Genomic DNA, 22897 nt, shown 5'->3' on the forward strand with positions numbered 1-22897 from the left:
GTGTGTATTGTTGAAAAGTGAAATGTAATGAAAATCATAAATTATTTAATAATATTTTGAATATTAATTTTAATTATTATTATTATTGTTATGAAAATTATATATTCTTTAGACGTCCAAAACATTTATGTAACTGTTTAGATGGTAGAGGGTGGATCGAGAAAATGGTGTTAGATTAAAACTTTTTAAGTTTTGAATTAAAAATAAAAAAAAACACCTGGTTAAATTTGTTCATAGATAGATAGAAATTATCGAACTTCTGGAAAACTATTGTAGTTTTAATCTTCAAAATCGTCAAGTGCTTTTAGGTTAGCAAATCGCAGTGGTGTAGATAGTGCAGGGCAAGGATTTCTATGCATGCTTGTAGTCAGTAACTCAAATTAACTTTTAACTAGTTTTCCTTTCGAATCAAACAATTTGCTGAAAAATGACATCGATTTGTTGTTGCATATTTTGTTTTAAATGTATAAAATGCATATTTTACTTTAAATTGCATTTATTTTGCATATTTGCAACATTTTTATAGCATATTTTGCATATTTTTGATTTTTTTTAACAAATTGTTTTATTTGTTTCTGTATTTTATATTTTTACAATAAATTTGGTATTTACATAAGATGTTATTTAGTCTTTATATTTGTCGTTCTTGAGGTCGTGGTTCCGTTAAAGAAATATTGTAGTATATAAAACAGTCCTGAAAAATCTTTATATTTGTTGTCAAGAACCTAAGATACATTCACAAAAAAATATTTTTGGTACATATTTTTATTGCATATTTTCCCATTTTATAGTGCATATTATAAGCGCATATTTAAATTTGTTTAGTGCATGAAAATCCTTGCTCTGATAATGAGCAATATTTCGATATGCTAATAAACATTTTAAATAACACTTTTTGTAAGAAAACTCTATATATTAAGTGACTAAGTGATAATATTTAATTGTGTCTCTATGTTTTGAGGTAAATTTTCAATTCAGTCAACTTTAGTACCCAATTATGAATCGCACAGTTACTATAAACACAAAAACCTGCCCAGAGAAGAAATAGGGTCTGCTTATGTGACCAGTTTATAGAAAAATTACTCGAAATTACACGAAAAAATGTTATTTAATGTTGCAATTTTGCAGCAGTACTTAACCACAGACATATGAACATATTTGTAGCCACAAACCAAATAAAAGTAGTATCTGTACGTATGTTGGTGTTTTATTTATTTATATGGGAATAAACAAATAAATTAATTTATTTATACTGTGAACTTTATAACACTACTTTTTAATTTAATTGCATTCGCATACAGATTACCAAAAATCCAAAATTAGTATTTTATATACAAACATATGTAAATATATACATACTTCATGCAGTCAATCTTTCATACGTACGTTCGTTCATTCACTCAATTTACATAAAAGGGATACAAAACAGTAGCAGTCAGTTAGTCCATTGTTATTTTAATGCTACTCATATGGAGCAAATTGTATAATTTAAAAATGATTATATAATAAGCTGTAGATAGTCACTGGATATTTATTTATGTGTATGTGTACTTACATACAAATGTATATGTTAAATTAATCTGATTTTGTGGGAGTATAAAACTCGATTAATTTAATTTGTACTCAAATTTAATTTAATTTGAAAACATAAATATTTTAATGAGCAGATAAATTGATGAATTTCATTAAAATATTTATTTGTATTTAAATTGAAAATAATGTTAAATATATTTGCAAATCATATTAATTCTGGTAGTTTTTTAAATTTTTCATTCTAGAATATTTGTTTAAGTAAATAAGAAGTTATAGGATCAACAGTATTATATGCATCGGATCGGTCTAAATTTGAGTGCGATTCGTTCTTGATCTATCTGTTTTACCCATTATAGAACTACTGATTTTAGATCTGCAGGAAAATACACGCTTATGTTAAGGTAGATCTGTGGAAATCGCTTTAAATGAAGTTGTCTACTACATAAATGAATCCTTCGATAGTAAACTGTATACACTTGCGGTATGCATTGTCATCGAAGGTTCTTTCAATAAAGTGCTCATTCATACTTTTATCCAATCTCTTGACTAGTTTTATGTTGACCGGGTTATCCGTAACAGGATCAACTACATGTTAAGGAACAAATGAATAAGCTGCGAGATGTACGATATAAACAAAATAATATAGGTATTTAGCGCTACACCACAGCATCACCTTTACTCTGGATTACCACGGTTATTAGCTTACAAATGATCCAACCCGAGAAAGGACTTGGACCTGTCTACTATGTAGACGATGTCACAATACTTTTAAAGGGAAAGGTTCAAAATTATATGTTTAGATAAGCTGATGAGGCTTTAAATATGACCTTTAACCGAGAGGCCTTAATATTAACACAGAAAAGACGGAAATATGTCTGAATCTACTACATACCACTTCCTGGACAATTATATAACGGTTACAGGCAAAGTTTAATATTTAAGTTTTATCTTTGACTAATATTTAAAGGGAAACATCATCAACATAGATGATAGGATTAAAAAGTGGATCTGTGCTGGACGATATGTAGAAGAACTATAGGCATAAAATGGGGTCTTAGTTCTACTATGACACATTGGCTTCATAAAGTTTATAAAGTTTATGATGGACTTCTTTGAGTACAAAGTGTAATATCAAACTACTACAGTATGTTCAGCGTACATGCTGCCTGTGTGACCCCCGGGCATATTATAATTGATGACAGATCCCATCTTGGTGTATTGCAATCCGGGGGTAGATAGGTGATACCAATACCTCTGGTCGGCCGGGAATATAAATTGCATAAATTGATTTATACTCAAATTCCCGGGAAGAGTGAGTTGCGGTTAAAAGACTGGTGTAGGGTAAAGACAATATTTCGGGATAAGTTCGGTGCTGTTGCCGAAACAACGAATAACCCACAGAGGTGTGACTGTGGGACTAAGCGTTGAAAATGAGTTGGTATTACTTGTATATAGGTATACGGATCTCACCCATCCGTATACTTATAATAAATGTGTCGTATGTTTTTTCTTTTATGAATATGTGAGATAAATAGGAAGTGTGCTGGGTTATCTGATGATGGATGAAAGGTATCATATACAAATGATACCATTGCATTTTCCTTCCTTGTCCAGATATGTTCAGAGTTTACTCTGTTCATATCAGATTTACCACAATGTAAGTAAGAACAAAGACTCGGTCTAGGTGCTGTTGCCAAATCAACAGAGCCCATCCCATCTGCGTGGTTGTAAACGGAAGTGATGTTTTTCATCTCGGAAGTTAAGCAACGGGGCAGCAGTGGTCAGATCTTAGATAGCTCAAGTACTCGAGCAATCCACGTATAAAAATTACAACCCGCGTGTGAGATACACAAAGGGGCAGTGGTGAGTTGTTTCCTTTTTACTCACCCAGTGGCTGAAAAAGTACCACCGTGAGATAGGGAAACATGCCAGGTACTCACGTAAAGCACATCGACTTCATGCTTCTTGGGTATAAGTGGTGTCATGTGCCTCCGAGACTTTGGAAACCTTACTATATATTACACCCATAGTTAAGATATGAGGCGGCGCTTTCACCGAACGGCTCATTAATTCAGGTGAACTGGCCAAAAGCGGTTATAGGGCACTGGACACATTAGAAAGCTATGTCGCATACCTGACACTGACGAACTCAAAACCATTCTATGCAACGAATGCTGAAATATGTATGTTTAAGAGAATTTAATAAGGTCTCTTGGAATCAAAGGGTCGGTAAAACTACAAAGATCCTATAGGTGACTAGCGAGAGCAAGACGAGAAATTTCCTCAAAATGTGAAAGTCTGAGATTAGTATGATCGCACGCATTCAGAGTGGACACACCCGATTAAGGGCACAGCTATACATTACTGCACATACTGTGGAGAAGACTGTGAAACTCTTTCTTTCCACTGTCAGGCATTCGTTCAAGTTAGATTGAAGTGTCTTGGGAGTGATGTTATTCCGAAAAATGATAGGGAATCACGTCCAAGAAACTGAAATTCTGAATATTGAAAGATAATCATAATCAGTGCATCTTTTTTAACAAACAAACTTTTTTCTTCCAAGAAAAGGAGCGCACAACAGGCCCAATAGACGCCTAGGTGTATTTCTTGGAATGCGGTGTAGTATGGATACTCCTATCAACTATACATATGAAATTTTTATGTAATGGAGAAATTAACATAAAGAAAATTTGAATATTAATAAAGTTAAATTATGTTTTAATATTTCCACGTATAATACTGAGAAAGAAAGTAAAAATATTTAAATGAAATATGAAAAAAATATAATTAAAATTTACTATTTAATTAAAAAAAAAACTAGTGTTAATAAAAAGTAAATAAAATTGAAAACAAAAGTAAATGAAACAACAATTGACAAACATTTAAAAAAATGTATGAATGTGAATCGAAAAAAAACGACAAATGTTTGGTATTTTTCAACGTCTTCTGCAAAAATTATGAGTGGAATAATTAATTGTGTTTAAAGTGTGAGCGAGTGTGTAATAGCACAGGGTTTGTTTGATGGATTTGACTGCCCTGGCATACTAACCAACTATTACTTATTTGGACTGTAGGTTTTTTTGTTTTTGGATTAACACTAACACACATTGAAAAGAAAGAAAAAAAAAACAACAACATAAAAAATAACTTATATGACGTATTTTGTTAAACAAATTTTGTGATTTAAATTGTTTTCAGTTGAGTGTTAATATAACAAGTTGGTTTAAACAATAAAAACATTAAACACAATATAAAATCATAACAGTTGCCAAAATCAATTTAAACCTTAAACAACTGTGAGTAAAACCACACAAAATAGTTTATAAAAAAACAAAAATTAAATAATTTTATTTTCTTTAAAGGATTTAACAAGAAAAAAAAAACACACACACACACAAAACCTAAAACAACATGTTCGCGAGTGTAGCTAAGAAATCCGCCTTTGGCTTGTTGGCCCTTGTCTGCCTTATTAATTCATGCACAGCTCAGTTGACATATCACACTGATGCCAATACAAATTCGTTCTCGTTAAAAACTCCCGGTTTACAACAGAGTTTTACACGTTTCTATGGTGGTAGTGCCCCACAACAGCAACAGCCCCAACAAGCTGCCCAACCTGTCCAGGTAAGTTGTTGACAAAAAAAAAAATCGACATTTCAACAAGTTGTTTACCTCAAAAAAAGAGCATTTCGTAGAAAATTCCTACGTCAAAAAGGACCTTAAGAAATGTGTCCCTGAAATATTGTTGCAACTAGTTGTTGCTTGTTTGTTTGCTTTTAAAGAGGCAAAAAGGAAACACATTTCCGTTAATTTTTAGTAAAACCAAGGATTTACTTTTGTATTTTGTGTTTTTGAGTGATAAGTTTGATTTTGTCTTAAATTTTTATGATTGAAATAATTGTTTTAAGAAAAAAAGTGATTTGAACTATACTAACTGTTATTCACGAAATTTACGAAACAGTAGGTCATACACCCATCTTAAAGTATACCAATCAGCTAAGTAAACCCCCAAGGATTAACTTTTGTATTATGTGTTTTTGAGTGATAAATTGTTTTTGTCTTAAATTTTTATAATTGAAATAATTGTTTTAATAAAAATGAGTAATTGGAACTATACTGATTGTTATTCACGAAATTTTCGTAAATATTACGAAAGCAGTGGGTCATACATCCATCCTAAAGGATACCAATCAACTCCCCTACAGGCTTCGGGAGTAATGATTGCCATTTCAATTACATTTAAAGTAATTGAAATTGAAGCTTTTCTAATTACAATTACTTTTAATTGTAATTTAAGCTTTGTCAATTACATTTATGAGTGTGTTACAATTACAAGCTTGCAATTGTACAAGTAATTGTAATTGAACGTTTTTTTAATTACAACTACTTGTAATTCTGAATTTTGTTTCTTATAATTACATATAATTTGTGAATTAAAAATAATTGTAATTGGTCATTACAAGTAATTGGTTCTCGGTTAATTAGGTAATTATAATTGATTATTTCTCAATTACACATTAGAAGTAATTGTAATTGATCATGTCCCCGAATAGGACTTTTGGGCTCATAATTATGTTAAATATTCTAGTATGTCAACAATTTCTGCCAATTTCTTAAATGATCGGGGCTCAGCCTCAGACCCTAGGCCCCATAAAAAAACTCCCCTTCGGAAAATGTCACGAAAGGCCAAATTTACTTATAAACACTAATAACAAGATTAAATTTTACTTAAATAGCTTTGAAGAAGTCATAAATTCCTCTACCAAAATTTATAAGAATAGATCCATATCAATTCTTACCCTAATATAAGCCCTCTTGTAGAAAATCTCTTCGGAATTACGATAGAAAACCAGTTAAATGTTTTATTGTCTAAAAAATAAGTAATCTACATTTTTAAAATATTCTCTGGTGTAGGTTATCATATGATCGGTCATGTATTTGCCCTACGAGGAAGTCAATAGATTACTCCATAGATTACGAAGAGACAGACAAAAGGCTTAAGTTTATTTTCTCTGTCGCTTACAAAGGGTATACTAAAGTGAAGATTATTTTTACTTTTGCGTACAAAGTTGGCGAATATTATAACCAATCATGTTTTCTAAAAAGTTTTGTATTCTGAAATCAAGAACGTGTCGTGCTCAAATCAAGACCATTTAAAGACTAATTCAATATTTGGTTTTCCTTAAGCAATCTAAGCTTTATCTCAAATCGAGTATGCATTTGAGCTTAAATGAAACATAAAATTCTCAAAAATATGCACATTGTGAGATCATTTTGAACCAAAACAGGTTTTAATAAGCTTTTTTAAACTTAGCGAATACGTACATACTTGAATCAATTAATAAAAACCATACTTATCGTACTTCTGAAAATGCTCGGGACTAATATGAGTACGAATTACTCAGTTAGTTTTTTTTTTGGTACAACTCTTAAGTTAATAGAGATGATGATGATTTACATATAAACATTTTGAGAAATAAAGTGGGTTTTTAGGAACATTTCTGAATTTTATAAATAATGTTCTTTTTATTTGGGATCAAAATATATTTTACATAATAAAATAGATTGTTTCAATTCAAATAAATCATTTTATTTTTAACTATTTACACTCAAATCATTTCTTTTTCAAATACATATTCATCAAATCATTGTTAAACTGTTCAAAACTATCGGAATTTTTAAATTTGGGCAAATCATTTAAATTCAAAGATCTCTTAGCTACGACTTTAGGTTCTTCAGATTCTGAAGAGGATGAAGAATAATCAGAATAAGAATAATCTTCATCATATAAATCCTCCTCCTCCTCTTCCTTCTCAATACCATTTATATCCTGCTCCACTGATCTTTTGCGTCTTTCATCCGACTCGGAAGAGGATGGACTGCGTTTTGATTTGATAGCATCACCAAAACCTACCTCCATGCCAGTTTTAACTTTAGCACCAAATATTTCAAATTCTTTATTATCCTTGGCGGCGGCGCCATTGTCTATAGTATCCTTGATCTGACCAGCAGCCAATAGGGCAGCAGTTTGCAGATCCTTAGGAATTTTTTTTGTTATTAGATTTAAATTTTATTTTCTTTTTAAAAAACACTAACCTCTGGCTTGCCTTGCACTTTTTCATTTAGCATTAAAAAAACGCTTAACAAAACTAAAAAATTTATAAATTTCAACATTTTACTATTTTAAACAAATAAGACAAAATTTTTTAAATATATTTTTGCCTTTATACTGTGGCCTTTTGTTTGGAATTTAAACTGGTTTTTATTAAATTTAAAGAATTTTATATAAAATTTATTAAAAATTTTAACTGCATGTTGGTGTTTATTTTGTTTGCGTATTAATAATACTTGTTTTGTTTTCGTATTTATATAAATTATATTAATTTATTTTAATTTTTAAACAATACATTTAAAGATTTGCATCATTCATTTTTCATATAGCATGTAATAGTTTGATTACAAATGTATTTCCTGTTTAATTTAGGCTATTCACAGTTATACATTTGTGGGTTTAATTACACATTTTTTTTCATTAAAACTCTTAAGCTTATCATCCATTTACGAAATATTTTATTGCCTGCTTTTTCTATTTGCTTGCTTGTGTAATCCGTGGTATATTTTAAGGCGTTTTATATTATTGGTATTTATTTTACTATATTTATTGAATGCTTTAATACTAATACTTTTTTGAAATTTTAAATATATCTAAAATACTAAACAGTTATAATTAATTAAAAAATTGCTTTTAAGTGGGCGTTTCTATAATTATATAAAATACTGCATTTATATATTACCTGATAACCTAATTATATATAAAAAATACTAATGCAGCATGAAAATTTATAGACCACTCACTCACTCACAGTTTCATTTCACCAAATGCTTTAGAATTTTTTTATTCATAAATCATTTAAATTAACATTTAACCCCTTAAAATTCACAGAGAATTAAAAAGTTTATATAGTTTATATGTCCATAAGGTTCTAAAAACTAAGGCAAGATCACAAATTTGGTAACTACTTTTTTCGTAATATTTACGAAAATTTCCTATATTATATGAAATATTATTTAAGCAAATTTTTTTTCAATTTTACGAAAGCGAAAATTACAAAATTTAAGAAAAATTATAATAAAACTTATGAATTATTTTCATAGCATTAAAGAAATTAATTTGTATTCGTATAATAATTTGTTAAGTAGAATTACAAAAATTACTTTCAATTGAGCAAAAATATTTGCATAAATAAATATCGCATGAATTTCATCATACTTATTCTAAATTTACATTTAATATAATTAAATTTTTCTAAAAATTTAATATATTTCGTACAATTTCTCATATAAAATGAAACATTTCGTATATATAATGAAACGCTGATGCATCGTTTCGCTTCGATTGATGAAATAAGTCGATAGCAACAATTCTTATTTGGTTTCTATTTCAAATTCTATTCAATTGTTGTTAAACTTATTTCTCAGTTATATCAAAAGTATTTTAATTCAGAAATAAAATTCAAATTTAGTTGAGAATACTTATGTAATAAGTGATAAATATGCGCTTAAATCATGCATTGAGTGTAAAGTCATGTTTCATAGTTTAGCTAAGTAAAGCATCGACATGGAGAGAGAGTGATAAAAAAAGTTCTGACGGCTTCCGATTATTTTGAATTACAAATACATCTAAGCAATTGAACAAAGAGTGATAAAGAACATCTGCCTGGTTTTGCTTCTTTTCAGTTACAAATACAATTCATTTGAAAATTAAATTTTTTTACTGAAATGTTCGAAAATCTAGTAAGAATCTATCTTAAATCATAACCATTTTCAGCTTAATTCAATATTTTACATTCTAAAATTAATCTTGATTTTATTTCAAACCAAGTATGCTTTAGAGCCGTACTTGACGTATCTCTGAAACTGATCAATTCGTTTGTTTAGTACAAGATCATGTCTTCAAAGTTAAACTAAGTAAAAGTTTCGATATGGTTAGAGAATGTTAACCATTTCATGCACGAAACCCTGCAGTTCGACAAAGAGTCAATGCATACGAAAAATACAGTAATTTCCACTAATAGTTAACCACCTGGATGTTTGTAATTCGTATGTTTTGGGTCATTCGTCACGAATGTACCCTTTGTAATCGGGAATGAAGACAGTCGTCACTTTAGTGTCATCTTTGTGAGCGGGAGCGGAGACAGTCGTCCCTTTACTGAGTACACATTTGAAATTTTTAACCTTTATTTAATTAATATCTTACCACCTGTTGGCTCCAATTCGCATATTTTGGGCCATTCATCAAGAATAAAAGTTAATCGTCATTATCCTAGAACACGTTCATGGTTTAGTTTTATAGTAAGAAAAGTAGCGCCAGTTAAAAAGCTAGTAATGTGCCCATTTGGAAATTACCATCCTTTGGCTGTTTTTGACCTTTCATTGACTGTCTCTTTGTAGGCTGTAGAGTGACAATTGACTTCCTCGAAGGACAAGTCCATGTTAAAATGGTTGGTTAAGTTCTTCTTCTGAATTCATTATTTTATTACTTTTTAAGGTTTAATTGGCCAATAATACTCAGTTAAACGTAGATAATAAGTAACTTAACTGATTACTGAAAAACACAAAACATATATTAAACCAGGTTTAACCTAAGAATGAAGATTATCTTTATCCGAAAAACCCGCCATAAGACTAAATGTTTCCCCTATTTTCTCTTTATAATTTAATTTATTTAAAGCTTATCTTTAACATGTTACCAAAAATAATTACACTTGACATTTGATATCAAACTTACTTACATTAATCATAAATTCTTACCAAAACAACATTTTCCTATTTTTTTTAAACATGTCTTTTAAAATTTCTTTTTAATTATCAGTTTCTTTACCTTCTACTGCGTTCAACAACAATAGAAAAAAAACTTAAATAAACATTCAAAAACATATTACAATTTATTTTCATAAACTTCATTATCATCTACATGTTTAGCATTATGATATTGCTCTGCCATCGCAACATGTAATTGTTGTAGTTGGTCGGGTGTCAAATCTTCTTCGACTATAGTTTCAGTAAATGAGGCACGCAATTCTTCTATACATTGTCGTATAGAATCAGTTAATGATTGCCACATATTTCTAAAACTTTCTGCTATTTGTTTTGCTGTTTCGGAAATTTGATCTCTTAAAGATGAAGATTGAGAGTTATCCTTTCCAATAGGTAAAATATCATAATTATCATCATAATATTCATTACTATCTTCAGCGGCTATATTTTCATAGGGGTTTATGCGTGGACTTATAAAGTCTTCTTCAGCTTGATACTGCTCGTGGTGTTCATTAGCAAAAGTATCACGTTTATGACGTAATGGTATCAAAGATGAAGAACTTTGTAAAAGTTTTATGGTTTTCTTGGTTGTTGTTTTTATTTTTGGGGTGGAGAATATCATTACACGTTTCAATGGTTGAAAATAATGTTGATAAATGAAGAAAAAGAAAAATTAATATAGTAAAAGAAAGTATAAAAAAGAAGGGTTAGACATTGATAATAATATTAATTAATACACCATTTCCCCAAAAAGGAAGAAAGTAATAAAGAATCATTATTAAATATTGGTTCAACTGAAAATTTTGTTATATGTAAATGTGAAAACATGGAAATTTGTTTCGTTAGAAAGTCATTGGAGATCTTCATGGAACATCTTAGCTTTGTAATCCTACAATTTGCAGCCTCTTACAAAGCTATATGATGATCCGTCTTCAAACCAGTTTCATTCAATGGAATCTATAGACATTTCTAAATCTATCTCTTAAATTATTCAATCTGTCCTTCCGTCGGTTGTTGTTACAGAGAAATGAGAACTTGTAGAACTTAGAAACTTAAATTACTTTGAAATAGTTGGAACTCTTAACTTGGAATACAATTATATTTCTTGACTCGAGTGGGCCCAGAGTATTATACTTATTATTACCTATTGATCATACACTGAAAATAATCAATGCTTAACTTTACAAACTACTGTTTTCATAATATTTACGAAAATTTCTTTCATAATACGAAATTATATTTAATCAAACCGTTTTCTAATTTTATAAAAGTATGAAAACCCGTGAATGTTATTTCGTTGTTTAATATTACAAAAACATATTTTAAAATGAAGAATAAATTTTCAAAATTAATATTTTATATTTACCCTCATTTTCACCACCTCCAGTTATCGTTTAACCGTTTCGTTAAGACAATTTTTATATGAGAACTGTCAATATAACTTAAAGTTTAAAAATAACTAGACATGGTGAAAATGATGTAATTTAATTTTTCTAAAATTATTCTGCATTTTACTAAAATATTTCTTACAAATTTCGTAAATATTATGAAACATGTTCGTAGTGTAAAACAGGGAAACTTTCGAACAATGTACGATATTTTTCGTATATATTAGACATAGATTGTTTTCAAAGTATACAGAGGGAAAAAGAAATATACACGCCTGGTAGCAAATTAACACCAAAGTGTTTATAATTTTTCAATAACATCCGTTGTCAAAGTATAAACATACGTACAACAACACTATGTTGTCAAACAATGCAACGTTGTCGATATTGAAACAAGTCGTTGTGGAAATCTAAATTTTATACACATTCTTTGTCTAAATGGTGTTGGTGTTGTATGTATATACATTGACATCGGATGTTACTGAAAAATTAGAGACTATTTGGTGTCAATTTTCCCATATTAAAGTGCAATTTTTACTTCATTTAAAATTTTAGTCATAAAACTGATCCTCAAGAACTAGTAACGTAACTAGTTAGTTTTCATTCTTTAAGAAGAAAAAAACGTTTTCCATCATTTTCACAGATAAAGGTTTCTAAGCTAAAACTTCCATTAACTTTATATTTCACTTAGAAATTTAAAATATTAATTTAAAAATTTCCAACTTTACAATTCGATTTCCTAAAGGAAACAGTGCAATCAATACCTTTACAAATATTTACCTTCGAACGTTGAACTACTGATTTCGCCTCCACATTATGATTAATAAGACATTGTAATACAACCGTCATTAGTAAAAGTATTGTGAAAAGATACTTTCCATTAACATTCGAAAAACCTTCAGCTGCTCTGCACACTTTCCTACCATTCCATAGAGAACGTTTCATTTCGCCTGGATTAATAAATTTATGAAACATTTTCATTTAATTGCCATTTAAAATTCCTTGATTTTATAACTTTTTCTTTGTTTTCTTTTCGACGGCGTAATTAATTTATTTGTTTAATTTAATAAAGGTATAAATAACTTTTATTTTCTTTTTTTTTCTCTTTTTGATTTAAATTTTTATTTATATTCAACAGCTATAATTTACGAATTTTTCTCTTTTCTAATTTAATTTAATGATAGCAATGATGTTTTATAGAAGACTGGATTAGAGGCTTTTGTTTTTGCACCTTTTTAATGTTTTTGGCTATATAATAGATAAATAGCCATTTTTGAGTTTAATGTTAGGTTTTAATTGTTAACTGTTTTAAAATGTTTTGAATTATTTTTATATTTACAGTTTTTACAAAATGTAATTACAATTACAGTTAGTTAGGAAAAACCAGCAGTTTTTAAAGTAATTGTAGACAAAATATTTCATTACATATAACTCAAGTTGTTTTCAAGTTTATTGTAAACACCAGTTACTTCTCTCATCCTTAGTAATGTATCACGTAGATAGTTGTACTTATTTCCCCATAAACTGCCATACCAGCGATCATTTAACTTTAAAAAAATCATTTACTACAATTGTTTAGCGTGGAACTAGTGAAATAACTAATGATAAGAAAACCATTACATTAATTTGATGAAATTTACTTTTAACTTATAAATTTACCTCTTGAAAACTGATTCCGTAAACTGCAGGGATCAAACAGTTTCATATTACAATTTGTATGTGTTTGCAAGAGGATGACAACGATTACGGCAATTGTATCCATAACGGAAATGCTTATTACTGTTATCACAAATTGTGTATCTTTGTATCTGTTTCATTACAGTTGTTGTTTTTGCTTGTTATACAAAGTTGTTGTTTTTTATATATATATTTAGATTTTGTTAAAATGTAAAACTTTTATACATATCCGCTGGCTTAGAATATTTAATTTTATTTTGAGAATGATTTTAAATAAAAGGGTTAAGGTTTTATTTAACAAAATAAATAACCCCCGACAACTGTGGGCTTATATCACAGTGTTGCCAAATTTCACTTTTCACTCAGCTCTGTCCAAGTTAAATCTAATTATTTTCTTAATTCTCATTTTATTCAAAATAATAAAAAAAAAACTTTTTTCACTTAACAGGATTTAAAAAATTTCTATATTTCTTAAACTTTTATTAAACAATAAAATATTTATAAAACAGTTACCATATACCTATATATTTATCAAATACATATTTCTAAATCTTTTTAACATATTATTTATTATACTCTTTTTACCGCCTTAACTACATGTCATATCATTCGCATTTTATCCCATAATTTGATCTTTAATAGTCATTGTCACATTTAATACCGTGTGCTTAAGACTTTCAGCTACATTACGTAATTTCTCGCCAAGATCTTGAGCATGTTGTGCGAATAGATTTTCCATGTTGTGATTTAAATCATCCAGTTCAGATTGACGTTTGGGTCGCATTAAAGCTTGATCATTGGACTTTATTAAATTCGAATTCTGAGCACCAAATTTATCTTTCATATTTTGGGTGACTTTTTCAACAGTTTGCTTTACTTTTTCGCCAATTTCCTTAGCTTTTTGCATAAAATCATTGTTGTCATGTTGTGCCTGACGCTTGCGTCGTTTAAAAGCTTGATTCATATTATTTGAAGGCATATTATTTGAACTTCCACCAAGAATTTGATCTTTAATAGTATGTGTTACATTCATTACAGAGTTCTTAACACTCTCAGCAACATTGCGGAATTTGTCACCAATTTCTGTAGCTTTTTGCATGAAATCATTTTGGGCTTGACGCTTACGTCTTGTCAACGCTTGATCATTTGTATTCATAAAATTAGAGTTCTGAGCACCAAATTTATCTTTAATTCTCTGCGTTACCTTACCTACAGTGTCCTTAACTTTTCCAGCAACATTTTGTATTTTTTCTTTAATACCTTGTTTGAAATCCATATTGCCCATGCCCTGATCATCGAACTGTGCTTGTCGCTTGCGTCGTTTGAAGGCTTGATTCATATTATTTGGAGGCATATTATTCGAATTTCCACCAAAAATTTGATCTTTAATGGTATGTGTAACATTCATTACAGAATTTTTAACGCTCTCAGCAATTTGTGTAGCTTTTTGCATGAAATCATTTTGAGCTTGTCGCTTGCGTCTAGCCAATGCTTGATCATTTGTATTCATAAAATTCGAATTTTGAACACCAAATTTATCTTTAATTCCCTGTTTTACCTTTCCTACAGTGTCCTTAACTTTTCCAGCAGCATTTTGTATTTTTTCTTTAATACCTTGTTTGAAATCCATATTGCCATTACCCATGGCCTGATCATCGAATTGTGCATGACGCTTGCGTCGTTTAAAAGCTTGATTCATGTTACTTGGAGGCATATTATTTGAACTTCCACCAAGAATTTGATCTTTAATAGTATGTGTTACATTCATTACAGAGTTCTTGACACTTTCAGCAACATTGCGGAATTTGTCGCCAATTTCTGTAGCTTTTTGCATGAAATCATTTTGGGCTTGACGCTTACGTCTTGTCAATGCTTGATCATGTGTATTCATAAAATTCGAATTGTAAGCACCAAATTTATCTTTAATTCTCTGTTTTACCTTTCCTACAGTGTCCTTAACTTTTCCAGCAACATTTTGTATTTTTTCTTTAATACCTTGTTTGAAATCCATGTTGCCCATGCCCTGATCATCGAACTGTGCTTGTCGTTTGCGTCGTTTGAAAGCTTGATTCATGTTATTTGGAGGCATATTATTTGAATTTCCTCCAAGAATTTGATCTTTAATTGTATGTGTTACATTCAATACCGAATTTTTTATGCTTTCACCAACATTGCGGAATTTGTCGCCAATTTCTGTAGCTTTTTGCATGAAATCATTTTGGGCATGTCGCTTGCGTCGTTCCAACTTTTGATCATTCGTATTTATAAGATTTGAATTAGCTTCGCCCTTTACCAGGTTTGAGTTTCTGCGGCGACCATTATTTCTGCGACTAGTTCTACGACCTGTGTTGGAGTTTCTTCTGGTGCTATTTTTGCGGCGGCGGGCATTAGCTCGTCGACGAAGTTCAGGTATGTCCAGAAAATCACCATCTATACCAAAATCTAGTCCACCAAGTCCTCCCCCTCCAAGACCTCCTACTCCGAGACCTCCTCCTCCAAGACCACCATCTCCTAGCCCTCCTCCAAGACCTCCTCCTCCGGTACTACCACCGCCACCTCCACCATCACCGCCTCCTCCACCATAACCACCACCTCCATAACCACCTCCGCCATATCCACCTGCTCCATACCCAGTTCCTCCTCCTCCTCCGCCACCACCACGACAAGGTGAACGTTTATCTCTATTTAATTGTTTCTCATTCAATTCAGCTTCAGCGTTCAACAGTTCATTATGTTTTTGCTCCAAATTAATCAAACTTCTTTTTCTGCGTCGCCTATCCTCTTCAGAGGAATCTTCTTCCTCCCTAAAAGCTGCTCCCGTACCAACTTTAGTTGAGGAATTTACTTTGACAAAGGGTAATTCAAAACCTTGTTGATCATTTATCATACCAGCATTACCCGCCATTTCAGCCACACTTCCCGCCAATTGCAAACCCTTGGTAGCAACATTTTCCAAAATATTAGTTTCCTTATTGAAAAAAAGAAAAGAAAATTATGTTGAGAAAGTATAAAAAAATCTTAAGTAATGTTCCACTTTATACACACACACACCTGTGGTTCAGCATTAACATTTTGATTCAGTATTAGTGCCAGCAATATTATAGCTAATGACCCTATTAAAAGGTTCAGTTTTAATAGGCGTAGCAACATTTTAAGGCATGAAAATTTTTAAATTTTTTTTTTTAAATTTAATTCTTTAAAATAAATTTAAATTTTTGCATTGCTCGCAGCAGTACAGCACATTTAGTGGTTTTCTTCTCACACTGCGGCGAAATATATTTGTTCAACAATTTTTATAATTTATTTATATTTTTCATTTTGTTTATGAATTTAATTTTTTTTATTTTATGAATTAAATTTCGCATGCAGTTGTGCATTTTATTGTGATATGCTGATAGTTTTGTTTTAGAAGTTAAACTAATTTTCATCAAGTGCATAGAAATTGTTTTTTATTTGTTTTATAAACAGTTGTTAAAAAGTTTATTTGTTAAAAAGCTGCAATTTTTAATTGCTTATAGTTTTAACTAAAATGAAAAATAATTTAAATTTGTCTTACTTTAGTTTTACTAATAAGTTCATGGTCAGTACAAACGAATTTAGTTAGTTAGTCAAATCCGAAAAAATACACCTAGGCCTCTTTCAAACTTGTTGTGCGATCTTCAACCAGTGCCTTAGGTTAAGAATCGAACTCACAACCTCCAAACGCTAACCACTATCCTACCGAAGACCACATATTTTTTATAAAACAAAAATCTTTCACAAAACATATTGCAGCCAATTAGTTGCGAAACTTTTAATTAAATCAACTACTGCATTAAACTTGATTAAAGTTTTAATCAAAGAAAACCGCCAAATACAAATTAAGACAAAATTTTAATTATTATAATTAATTAGTTAAAAGAATTTCAAAAACTAAAAAGTTTAAAATACCAAATATTGTCATAATCATCAAAAGTAGGGTAAATTTTAAGTTCATTAAACAGAGTTTAAAATAAAATATCTTTCGTTATTAATTTGCATGTTGACAACAAGCATTTAGCATGTTTTAACGAAGAATTATTCTTTAGTTATTTAATTTTTCAACTTATAATTAAAATTTAACAAATTGTTTTATTACAAATTATTAAAAATAAAAAACAGAAGCGTCTGAAAATGGGATATAAACTGGTTTCAATACAGCTCAAGCTTTATATAACTGTAATAAAGATAACCCACATATATACACCTTTTAAATAAAAAATAAAAATTTAATAACTAAAATTATTTATTCCTAGAAATCTTAATCATTTTTAAATTGTATTTTTATTATTCCAAGGAAATTAAGTAAAGGAAAAATATAAATTTTAATTAAATACGAAAAAATTCTCGATAACAAAAAAATTAAACGTGAAAAAGCAATAAATCAAAGCTATGAACAATATGAAAACATTGAATATGCCAACGATAACAGAAAAAACCGCGCACAAATGTTGTCATGCTGCGGTGAGCAACAAACAGCAAAAATTTCAATACTCAACATATTTAATGCTCTTTTTTTGATTAAACCAAAAAAGAAACTAGGTAAAATAAATTGTTTTTTTAATTAAATAATTTGTCTACTTGCAGTACGCTTCAGCTGTTCCACAATACCAACAATATCAGCCACAACAACAACAATTTGCTGGAGCTCAATATGCTCAACCTTTGCAACAAGCCCAATATAATCCTGCCGCTGCTGCTCCTCAAGTAGCTGCTTATCAACCAGCTGCTGCTTCTCCTTATGCCCAAACTTTGCAACAATATCAACGTCAACAACAGCAGCAACAACAACCTCAAGTGCAAGCTCAAGATGCTCAACAACAATATGCTGAACAATTGAGAGCCTACTATGCCCAGCAACAACAACAACAGCAGCAACAACAACAATTGTATGCTCAACAACAGCAACAACAACTTTTGAAACAACTCTACTCCAGCCAACCTACTGCCGCCTCTGTACAAGCCACCCCCGCCCCAGTAGCCCAACCCCAACAGGCCAATCAATACTTCACCGCCGAACAATATGCCAGCTACTTGACCAGCCAACAACAACAACAGCAGCAACAACAACAAGCTCTCAATGAACAACAACAACATCAATACTACTCAGCCCCCACCCAAGCTACTCACACTCAAGCCTACACCACCACTGCTACTCCTGCCTCTTCCTCCACCACTGCTCCTCGCAATGGTTTGCAATACTCTGCCGCCGATCAAGTGTCGCATGTCAAATTCCAAAGTGGCAATTTGGCCTATAACTTTTAAACACTTCCGTGAGCGTTAACAAAAAGGTTGTGTTTGATTAGCATCGCTGAGTGCCGCCTTTTCTGTGTTCTTAGTGTGTTTTGATTTTTTTTTTATTTTTCAAAATTTTTTTCTTCTTTTTTTTTGAAAAAATTATTTAATTATTTATCTTCATTTATATATTTTTTTTTGTTTATTTTATCTAGATTTAGTTGAAAAATTTTTAAATGTTCTCAATTGGAAATTAATTGTTTTCAAAATAAACAACAATTTGTTTAAAAACAAAAATTAATTTGAAAGTGTTTTTTTAATAATGGGTTAGAAGAAAGTGATAAATCACAAATATTTTGAAATTTTTTAAACAAATTAAAAAAAATGTGTTATTTTTTATATTTTTGCTTCGAGTTACTATTTAAATTATTACATTTTAAATAGAATTTGATTGATCTACAACTATTAAAGGGTGATATAAAATTTAAACAATTTTAATATATTTTGCTGCATATTTATAAAATAGCGAAAATTTGTCCTTAATTTAATGTTTTATAAAAAATAGAGAAAGGCGTCCAATCATATACTTCATCCGAAAAGAATATTTCTATGAAAAATCTAAAATTATTTAGATTTAGAAGAAGTGTTTTCAACCATGCTCTCATCTATGTTTTCTAAATTTATACATGAACATACATATGTATGTGTAGGTGTTAGGCTTCTTATTGCTTATCTGCTAATTGTTATAGTGGATAAAGCTTTGAAGTGCAAAACCTTACGTTTTTATCTAGGGTGTGCTGATTAAACAACGCACCACCGCCTTTTCACCACAGATGAGATGGTCTCTGTTGAGCCGGCAACAGCACCTAGAGTCTTGTTTTGGTAGACCGAAATATAGATATATTAAATAAGTCGACGACTTGTTCTTTGTGAGAACACACTGTGGTAAATCTGGTTTGAAAAGTAAACCTTGGAAATACGCTCAGAAATCCGAACGCTTACCACTTCTTCTTAGTAAGAACAACATCTAACACACAAACTCTAGGTATATAGATGGATAAGGTCTTCACAGCGCTTCATATCAGATCCCATATCATCATATAGTCCGACAATCAATTCTTTGCTATCAGGCTTTGTGATTTCTGGTTCTATCACATGTGAAAGTTTGACAGTCAAACCAATCCATGATAAGGTCGAGGATATCATTGATAGTCCCCACTTTATTGTAAAGATAGCAACTCTTTTGTCCGGGATTGCAATAAGAGCTATCAAGGTAACGTAAACCCTGGAGGCCTGAGAGGAGTATATGTAAGTTTGTGATTCCGTTTGTAATTTATTTTTCCGTCCGTATAAGGTATATATGTATGTTCCGACCGTCTGTATATGTGTATGTTGAAATAAGACCCCAGATATCTATGAGAACATCCCACTTAACACCAACTCATTTCCAGTTCTTAGTTCAACAGTCACTCATCTGTGGGATGTCTATTGTATCTTGGCAACTGCACCGAACTTATCACGAAGTTTTAACTGCCACATCCTCTACCATCAATATTTTAATCATCATTTGGCCCTGAATACTTTTGAGAATCCGCAGTTTAGAGTCCCAATTGACTAGAGAAACTAAAAGCGACCTTTTTCCTAGGAATTGCAATAACACCAAGTAAAGATATATACTTTCTATCAGTACAACCTGACCGGGGTCGTGAGAAGGTTTGTCATTCCGTTTAATTTTCCGACCCGACCTTTATAAATATCGGAGTCGGTTTAACCATGTCAGCCGAATAAGTTTTCAGAAAACTCCAGCTGTCTCTGAGATTTAAATTTTCAATAATTCTATCAAATGCTTTCGAAATCATACGAACCGATCCATATATAACGAAGATATTTGCAAAAATACTTAGTTTTTAGAACAAGAACCATACGTTACGATTGAAACGTCTTGAAACATGTCCAATGTAAATGAAAACCTATAAAAGAGAACATTAAAGGACTAGAGTGAATTAAAATTTAAAATCTAGGCTATCGTACTTTTGAAATATTAGCAAAGTGTTTGATTAAATAATATTTCGTATTATACATGAAAGTTTCTTTTATATAACGAAAAAAGTAATTTTTTTTCGTAAAGTGAAATATTTTAAGTGTATTTATTATACATTTCACCTTGACCTTCAAATTATTGAAGAACTAATACGTATGTACATTTATTTTGCATTTTATTTCCGTAGAATTTTGTGTCTAACATATAATTAAATTTTCCTTTTGCATGTTTATCTTTTAATGAAAATCAATAATCTTTAACCTCTATAAGATATTTATGATTTTCTTTTGAAATCTAAAATAGCATCTAAGCTTTAAAGCCAAAATTAATAAATTTGCAACATTATATTGTGGATATGTTTGCATCATTTAGAAATTCATATTTATGAACAATTTCATAAAGTCTTAAATGTTTTTCGTTTATATATATATATATATAATATATATATATATATATATATAATATATATATATAATAATATATATATATATATATATATATTTTATATATATAATATATATTATATATATATATATATATATATATATATATATATATATATAATATATATATATATATATATGTATATATGTATAATATTATATATATATATATATATATATATATATATATATATATATATATATATATATATATATATATATAATATATATATATATAAATATTTTGTACAGTTTGTCGGAGACACCGACTAAAGGTTAACAAATAATTTGGCAAGCATTCAAAGAAAAACTGAAGTCATCATTTTGGACCGATGACAAATAAATAAAAAAAACAAAAACAATTGTTGGCTATGCCTAGCATTGTTCTATTACAGCCATTGTATTGTCCTCACTCTCTAGATATTGTGTTTGAACACATTTTGTTGCAAATTGTGCATTACAAATGTGAATGTCCTGAATAAAATACAAAATGAAATTGTTATTGTTGTCTCTTTGAAATGTAAAACTATGATTATTGTAATGTCATAAAATGAAATGGTAGAAAAAATTGTCTAATAGTAAAAATTGTACAAATCTCAAATTGTTAAATTGAGATTTTCTTCAACAATTGAAATAGACATTGAAAAACCTAGAAATACAGTTTAAAGTCAAATATGGCGTATCATAATACTGTACAACCTGTTGTTTTCTTATATTAAATCAATTCCGATACATCGCAGCAAAAATAAGAGGAAGTACTTCCAAAAGAATAAGATTTATCACCACTTCAAAGTAGCACTAAGCGAAGTGGTGTTTATTGACTTCCAAAGAAGCGAAAATAATCCAATTTTTTTTAAATTAAAGGTATATTTCTTTTTGTACAGAAATTTTGTGAATTCAACCAAAAAAACTTCTCATCCGAATAACTTTTAAAAACCGAACAAAATTACTTCCTGAGAATGACTTTAGATGTTTTGAGTTTGGAATTAAATAAAATGACAAGCCTGTGTTAAAATCATCACTTTATCAGGACTTTTTCAGTATTTCCATGGAGTAAATTCTACTTTTTTTTGGCTTCTTTAGAAGTTTTTTTTTTCTTTTGCTGGAATGTATTTAAGTGATTTTTAGATGACAAACTAATCTTCTGAAGAAAAATTTATAGCTGTCCGATTGATATGTGTCAATCTTCCCAAAATTTTGTGAAAGTCATAAATTATTTTTGTATCAAAGATTCGTATGAAATTTCATTTCCTTTAAGGTGTTGGAAAACGTCAATAATTGATTACTTAAATAGTTTCTAATACTTCCTACATACATGGTTTTAAGAATAGTTTATTTTCAATATTATTTTTATTCTATTGTTAATATAGGAATCAATCATTGCATATACATTAGGTTGACATCAATATTAACCCTTCGTCATGCACATGTTCCGATAGTCACGTACGTAGCGCATGTATCTGGCGAGATACACTATGTATTTCAATACATTTATATGAAAAATATGCCATTTTAGTAACAATATTACGATATCTAACAATATTTGTAGAGGGTACCTGGATACTCAAACCCCTAACCAAATTAGAAATATATTAAAATCACAGTTAAATTCGTAAAATATCTGGCCAGATACATGCGCATGACGGAGGGTTAAAGTTACTGATAATCCTGGGTCTACTATACACTGTTGCCTTTAGCCTTTCTATGTATCATTTAGCCAGTAATTACTTGTGACTGGATGCTCA

At 29.9% G+C, this 22897-nt stretch overlaps 3 protein-coding genes across 3 annotated transcripts; 1 reads left to right on the forward strand and 2 right to left on the reverse strand.

The window, feature by feature from the left end:
• Positions 1-7072: 7072 nt before the first annotated feature.
• Positions 7073-7748, reverse strand: LOC111681374. The gene is made up of 2 exons (XM_023443130.2): positions 7630-7748; positions 7073-7570 (listed from the first exon to the last, which is right to left on the reverse strand). Exons 1-2 carry the CDS (start codon positions 7705-7707, stop codon positions 7148-7150), a joined length of 501 nt encoding a protein of 166 aa, XP_023298898.2. The 5' UTR covers positions 7708-7748; the 3' UTR covers positions 7073-7147.
• A 2594-nt stretch (positions 7749-10342) lies between these two features.
• On the reverse strand, positions 10343-16650 carry LOC111681377. Its single transcript, XM_046947124.1, has 5 exons — positions 16467-16650; positions 15966-16383; positions 14035-15857; positions 12519-12719; positions 10343-10933 (listed from the first exon to the last, which is right to left on the reverse strand). Exons 1-5 carry the CDS (start codon positions 16563-16565, stop codon positions 10472-10474), a joined length of 3003 nt encoding a protein of 1000 aa, XP_046803080.1. The 5' UTR covers positions 16566-16650; the 3' UTR covers positions 10343-10471.
• Positions 16651-17715: 1065 nt separating this feature from the next.
• LOC111681373 (mediator of RNA polymerase II transcription subunit 15) lies at positions 17716-18896 on the forward strand. The gene is made up of 2 exons (XM_023443129.2): positions 17716-17897; positions 18021-18896. The coding sequence occupies exons 1-2, from the start codon at positions 17826-17828 to the stop codon at positions 18696-18698; spliced, it is 750 nt and encodes a 249-aa protein (XP_023298897.2). The 5' UTR covers positions 17716-17825; the 3' UTR covers positions 18699-18896.
• The last annotated feature ends 4001 nt before the right edge of the window (positions 18897-22897 follow it).

The sequence above is a fragment of the Lucilia cuprina genome, chromosome 3 (assembly GCF_022045245.1).
Source record: "Lucilia cuprina isolate Lc7/37 chromosome 3, ASM2204524v1, whole genome shotgun sequence".
Taxonomy (NCBI): domain Eukaryota; kingdom Metazoa; phylum Arthropoda; class Insecta; order Diptera; family Calliphoridae; genus Lucilia; species Lucilia cuprina.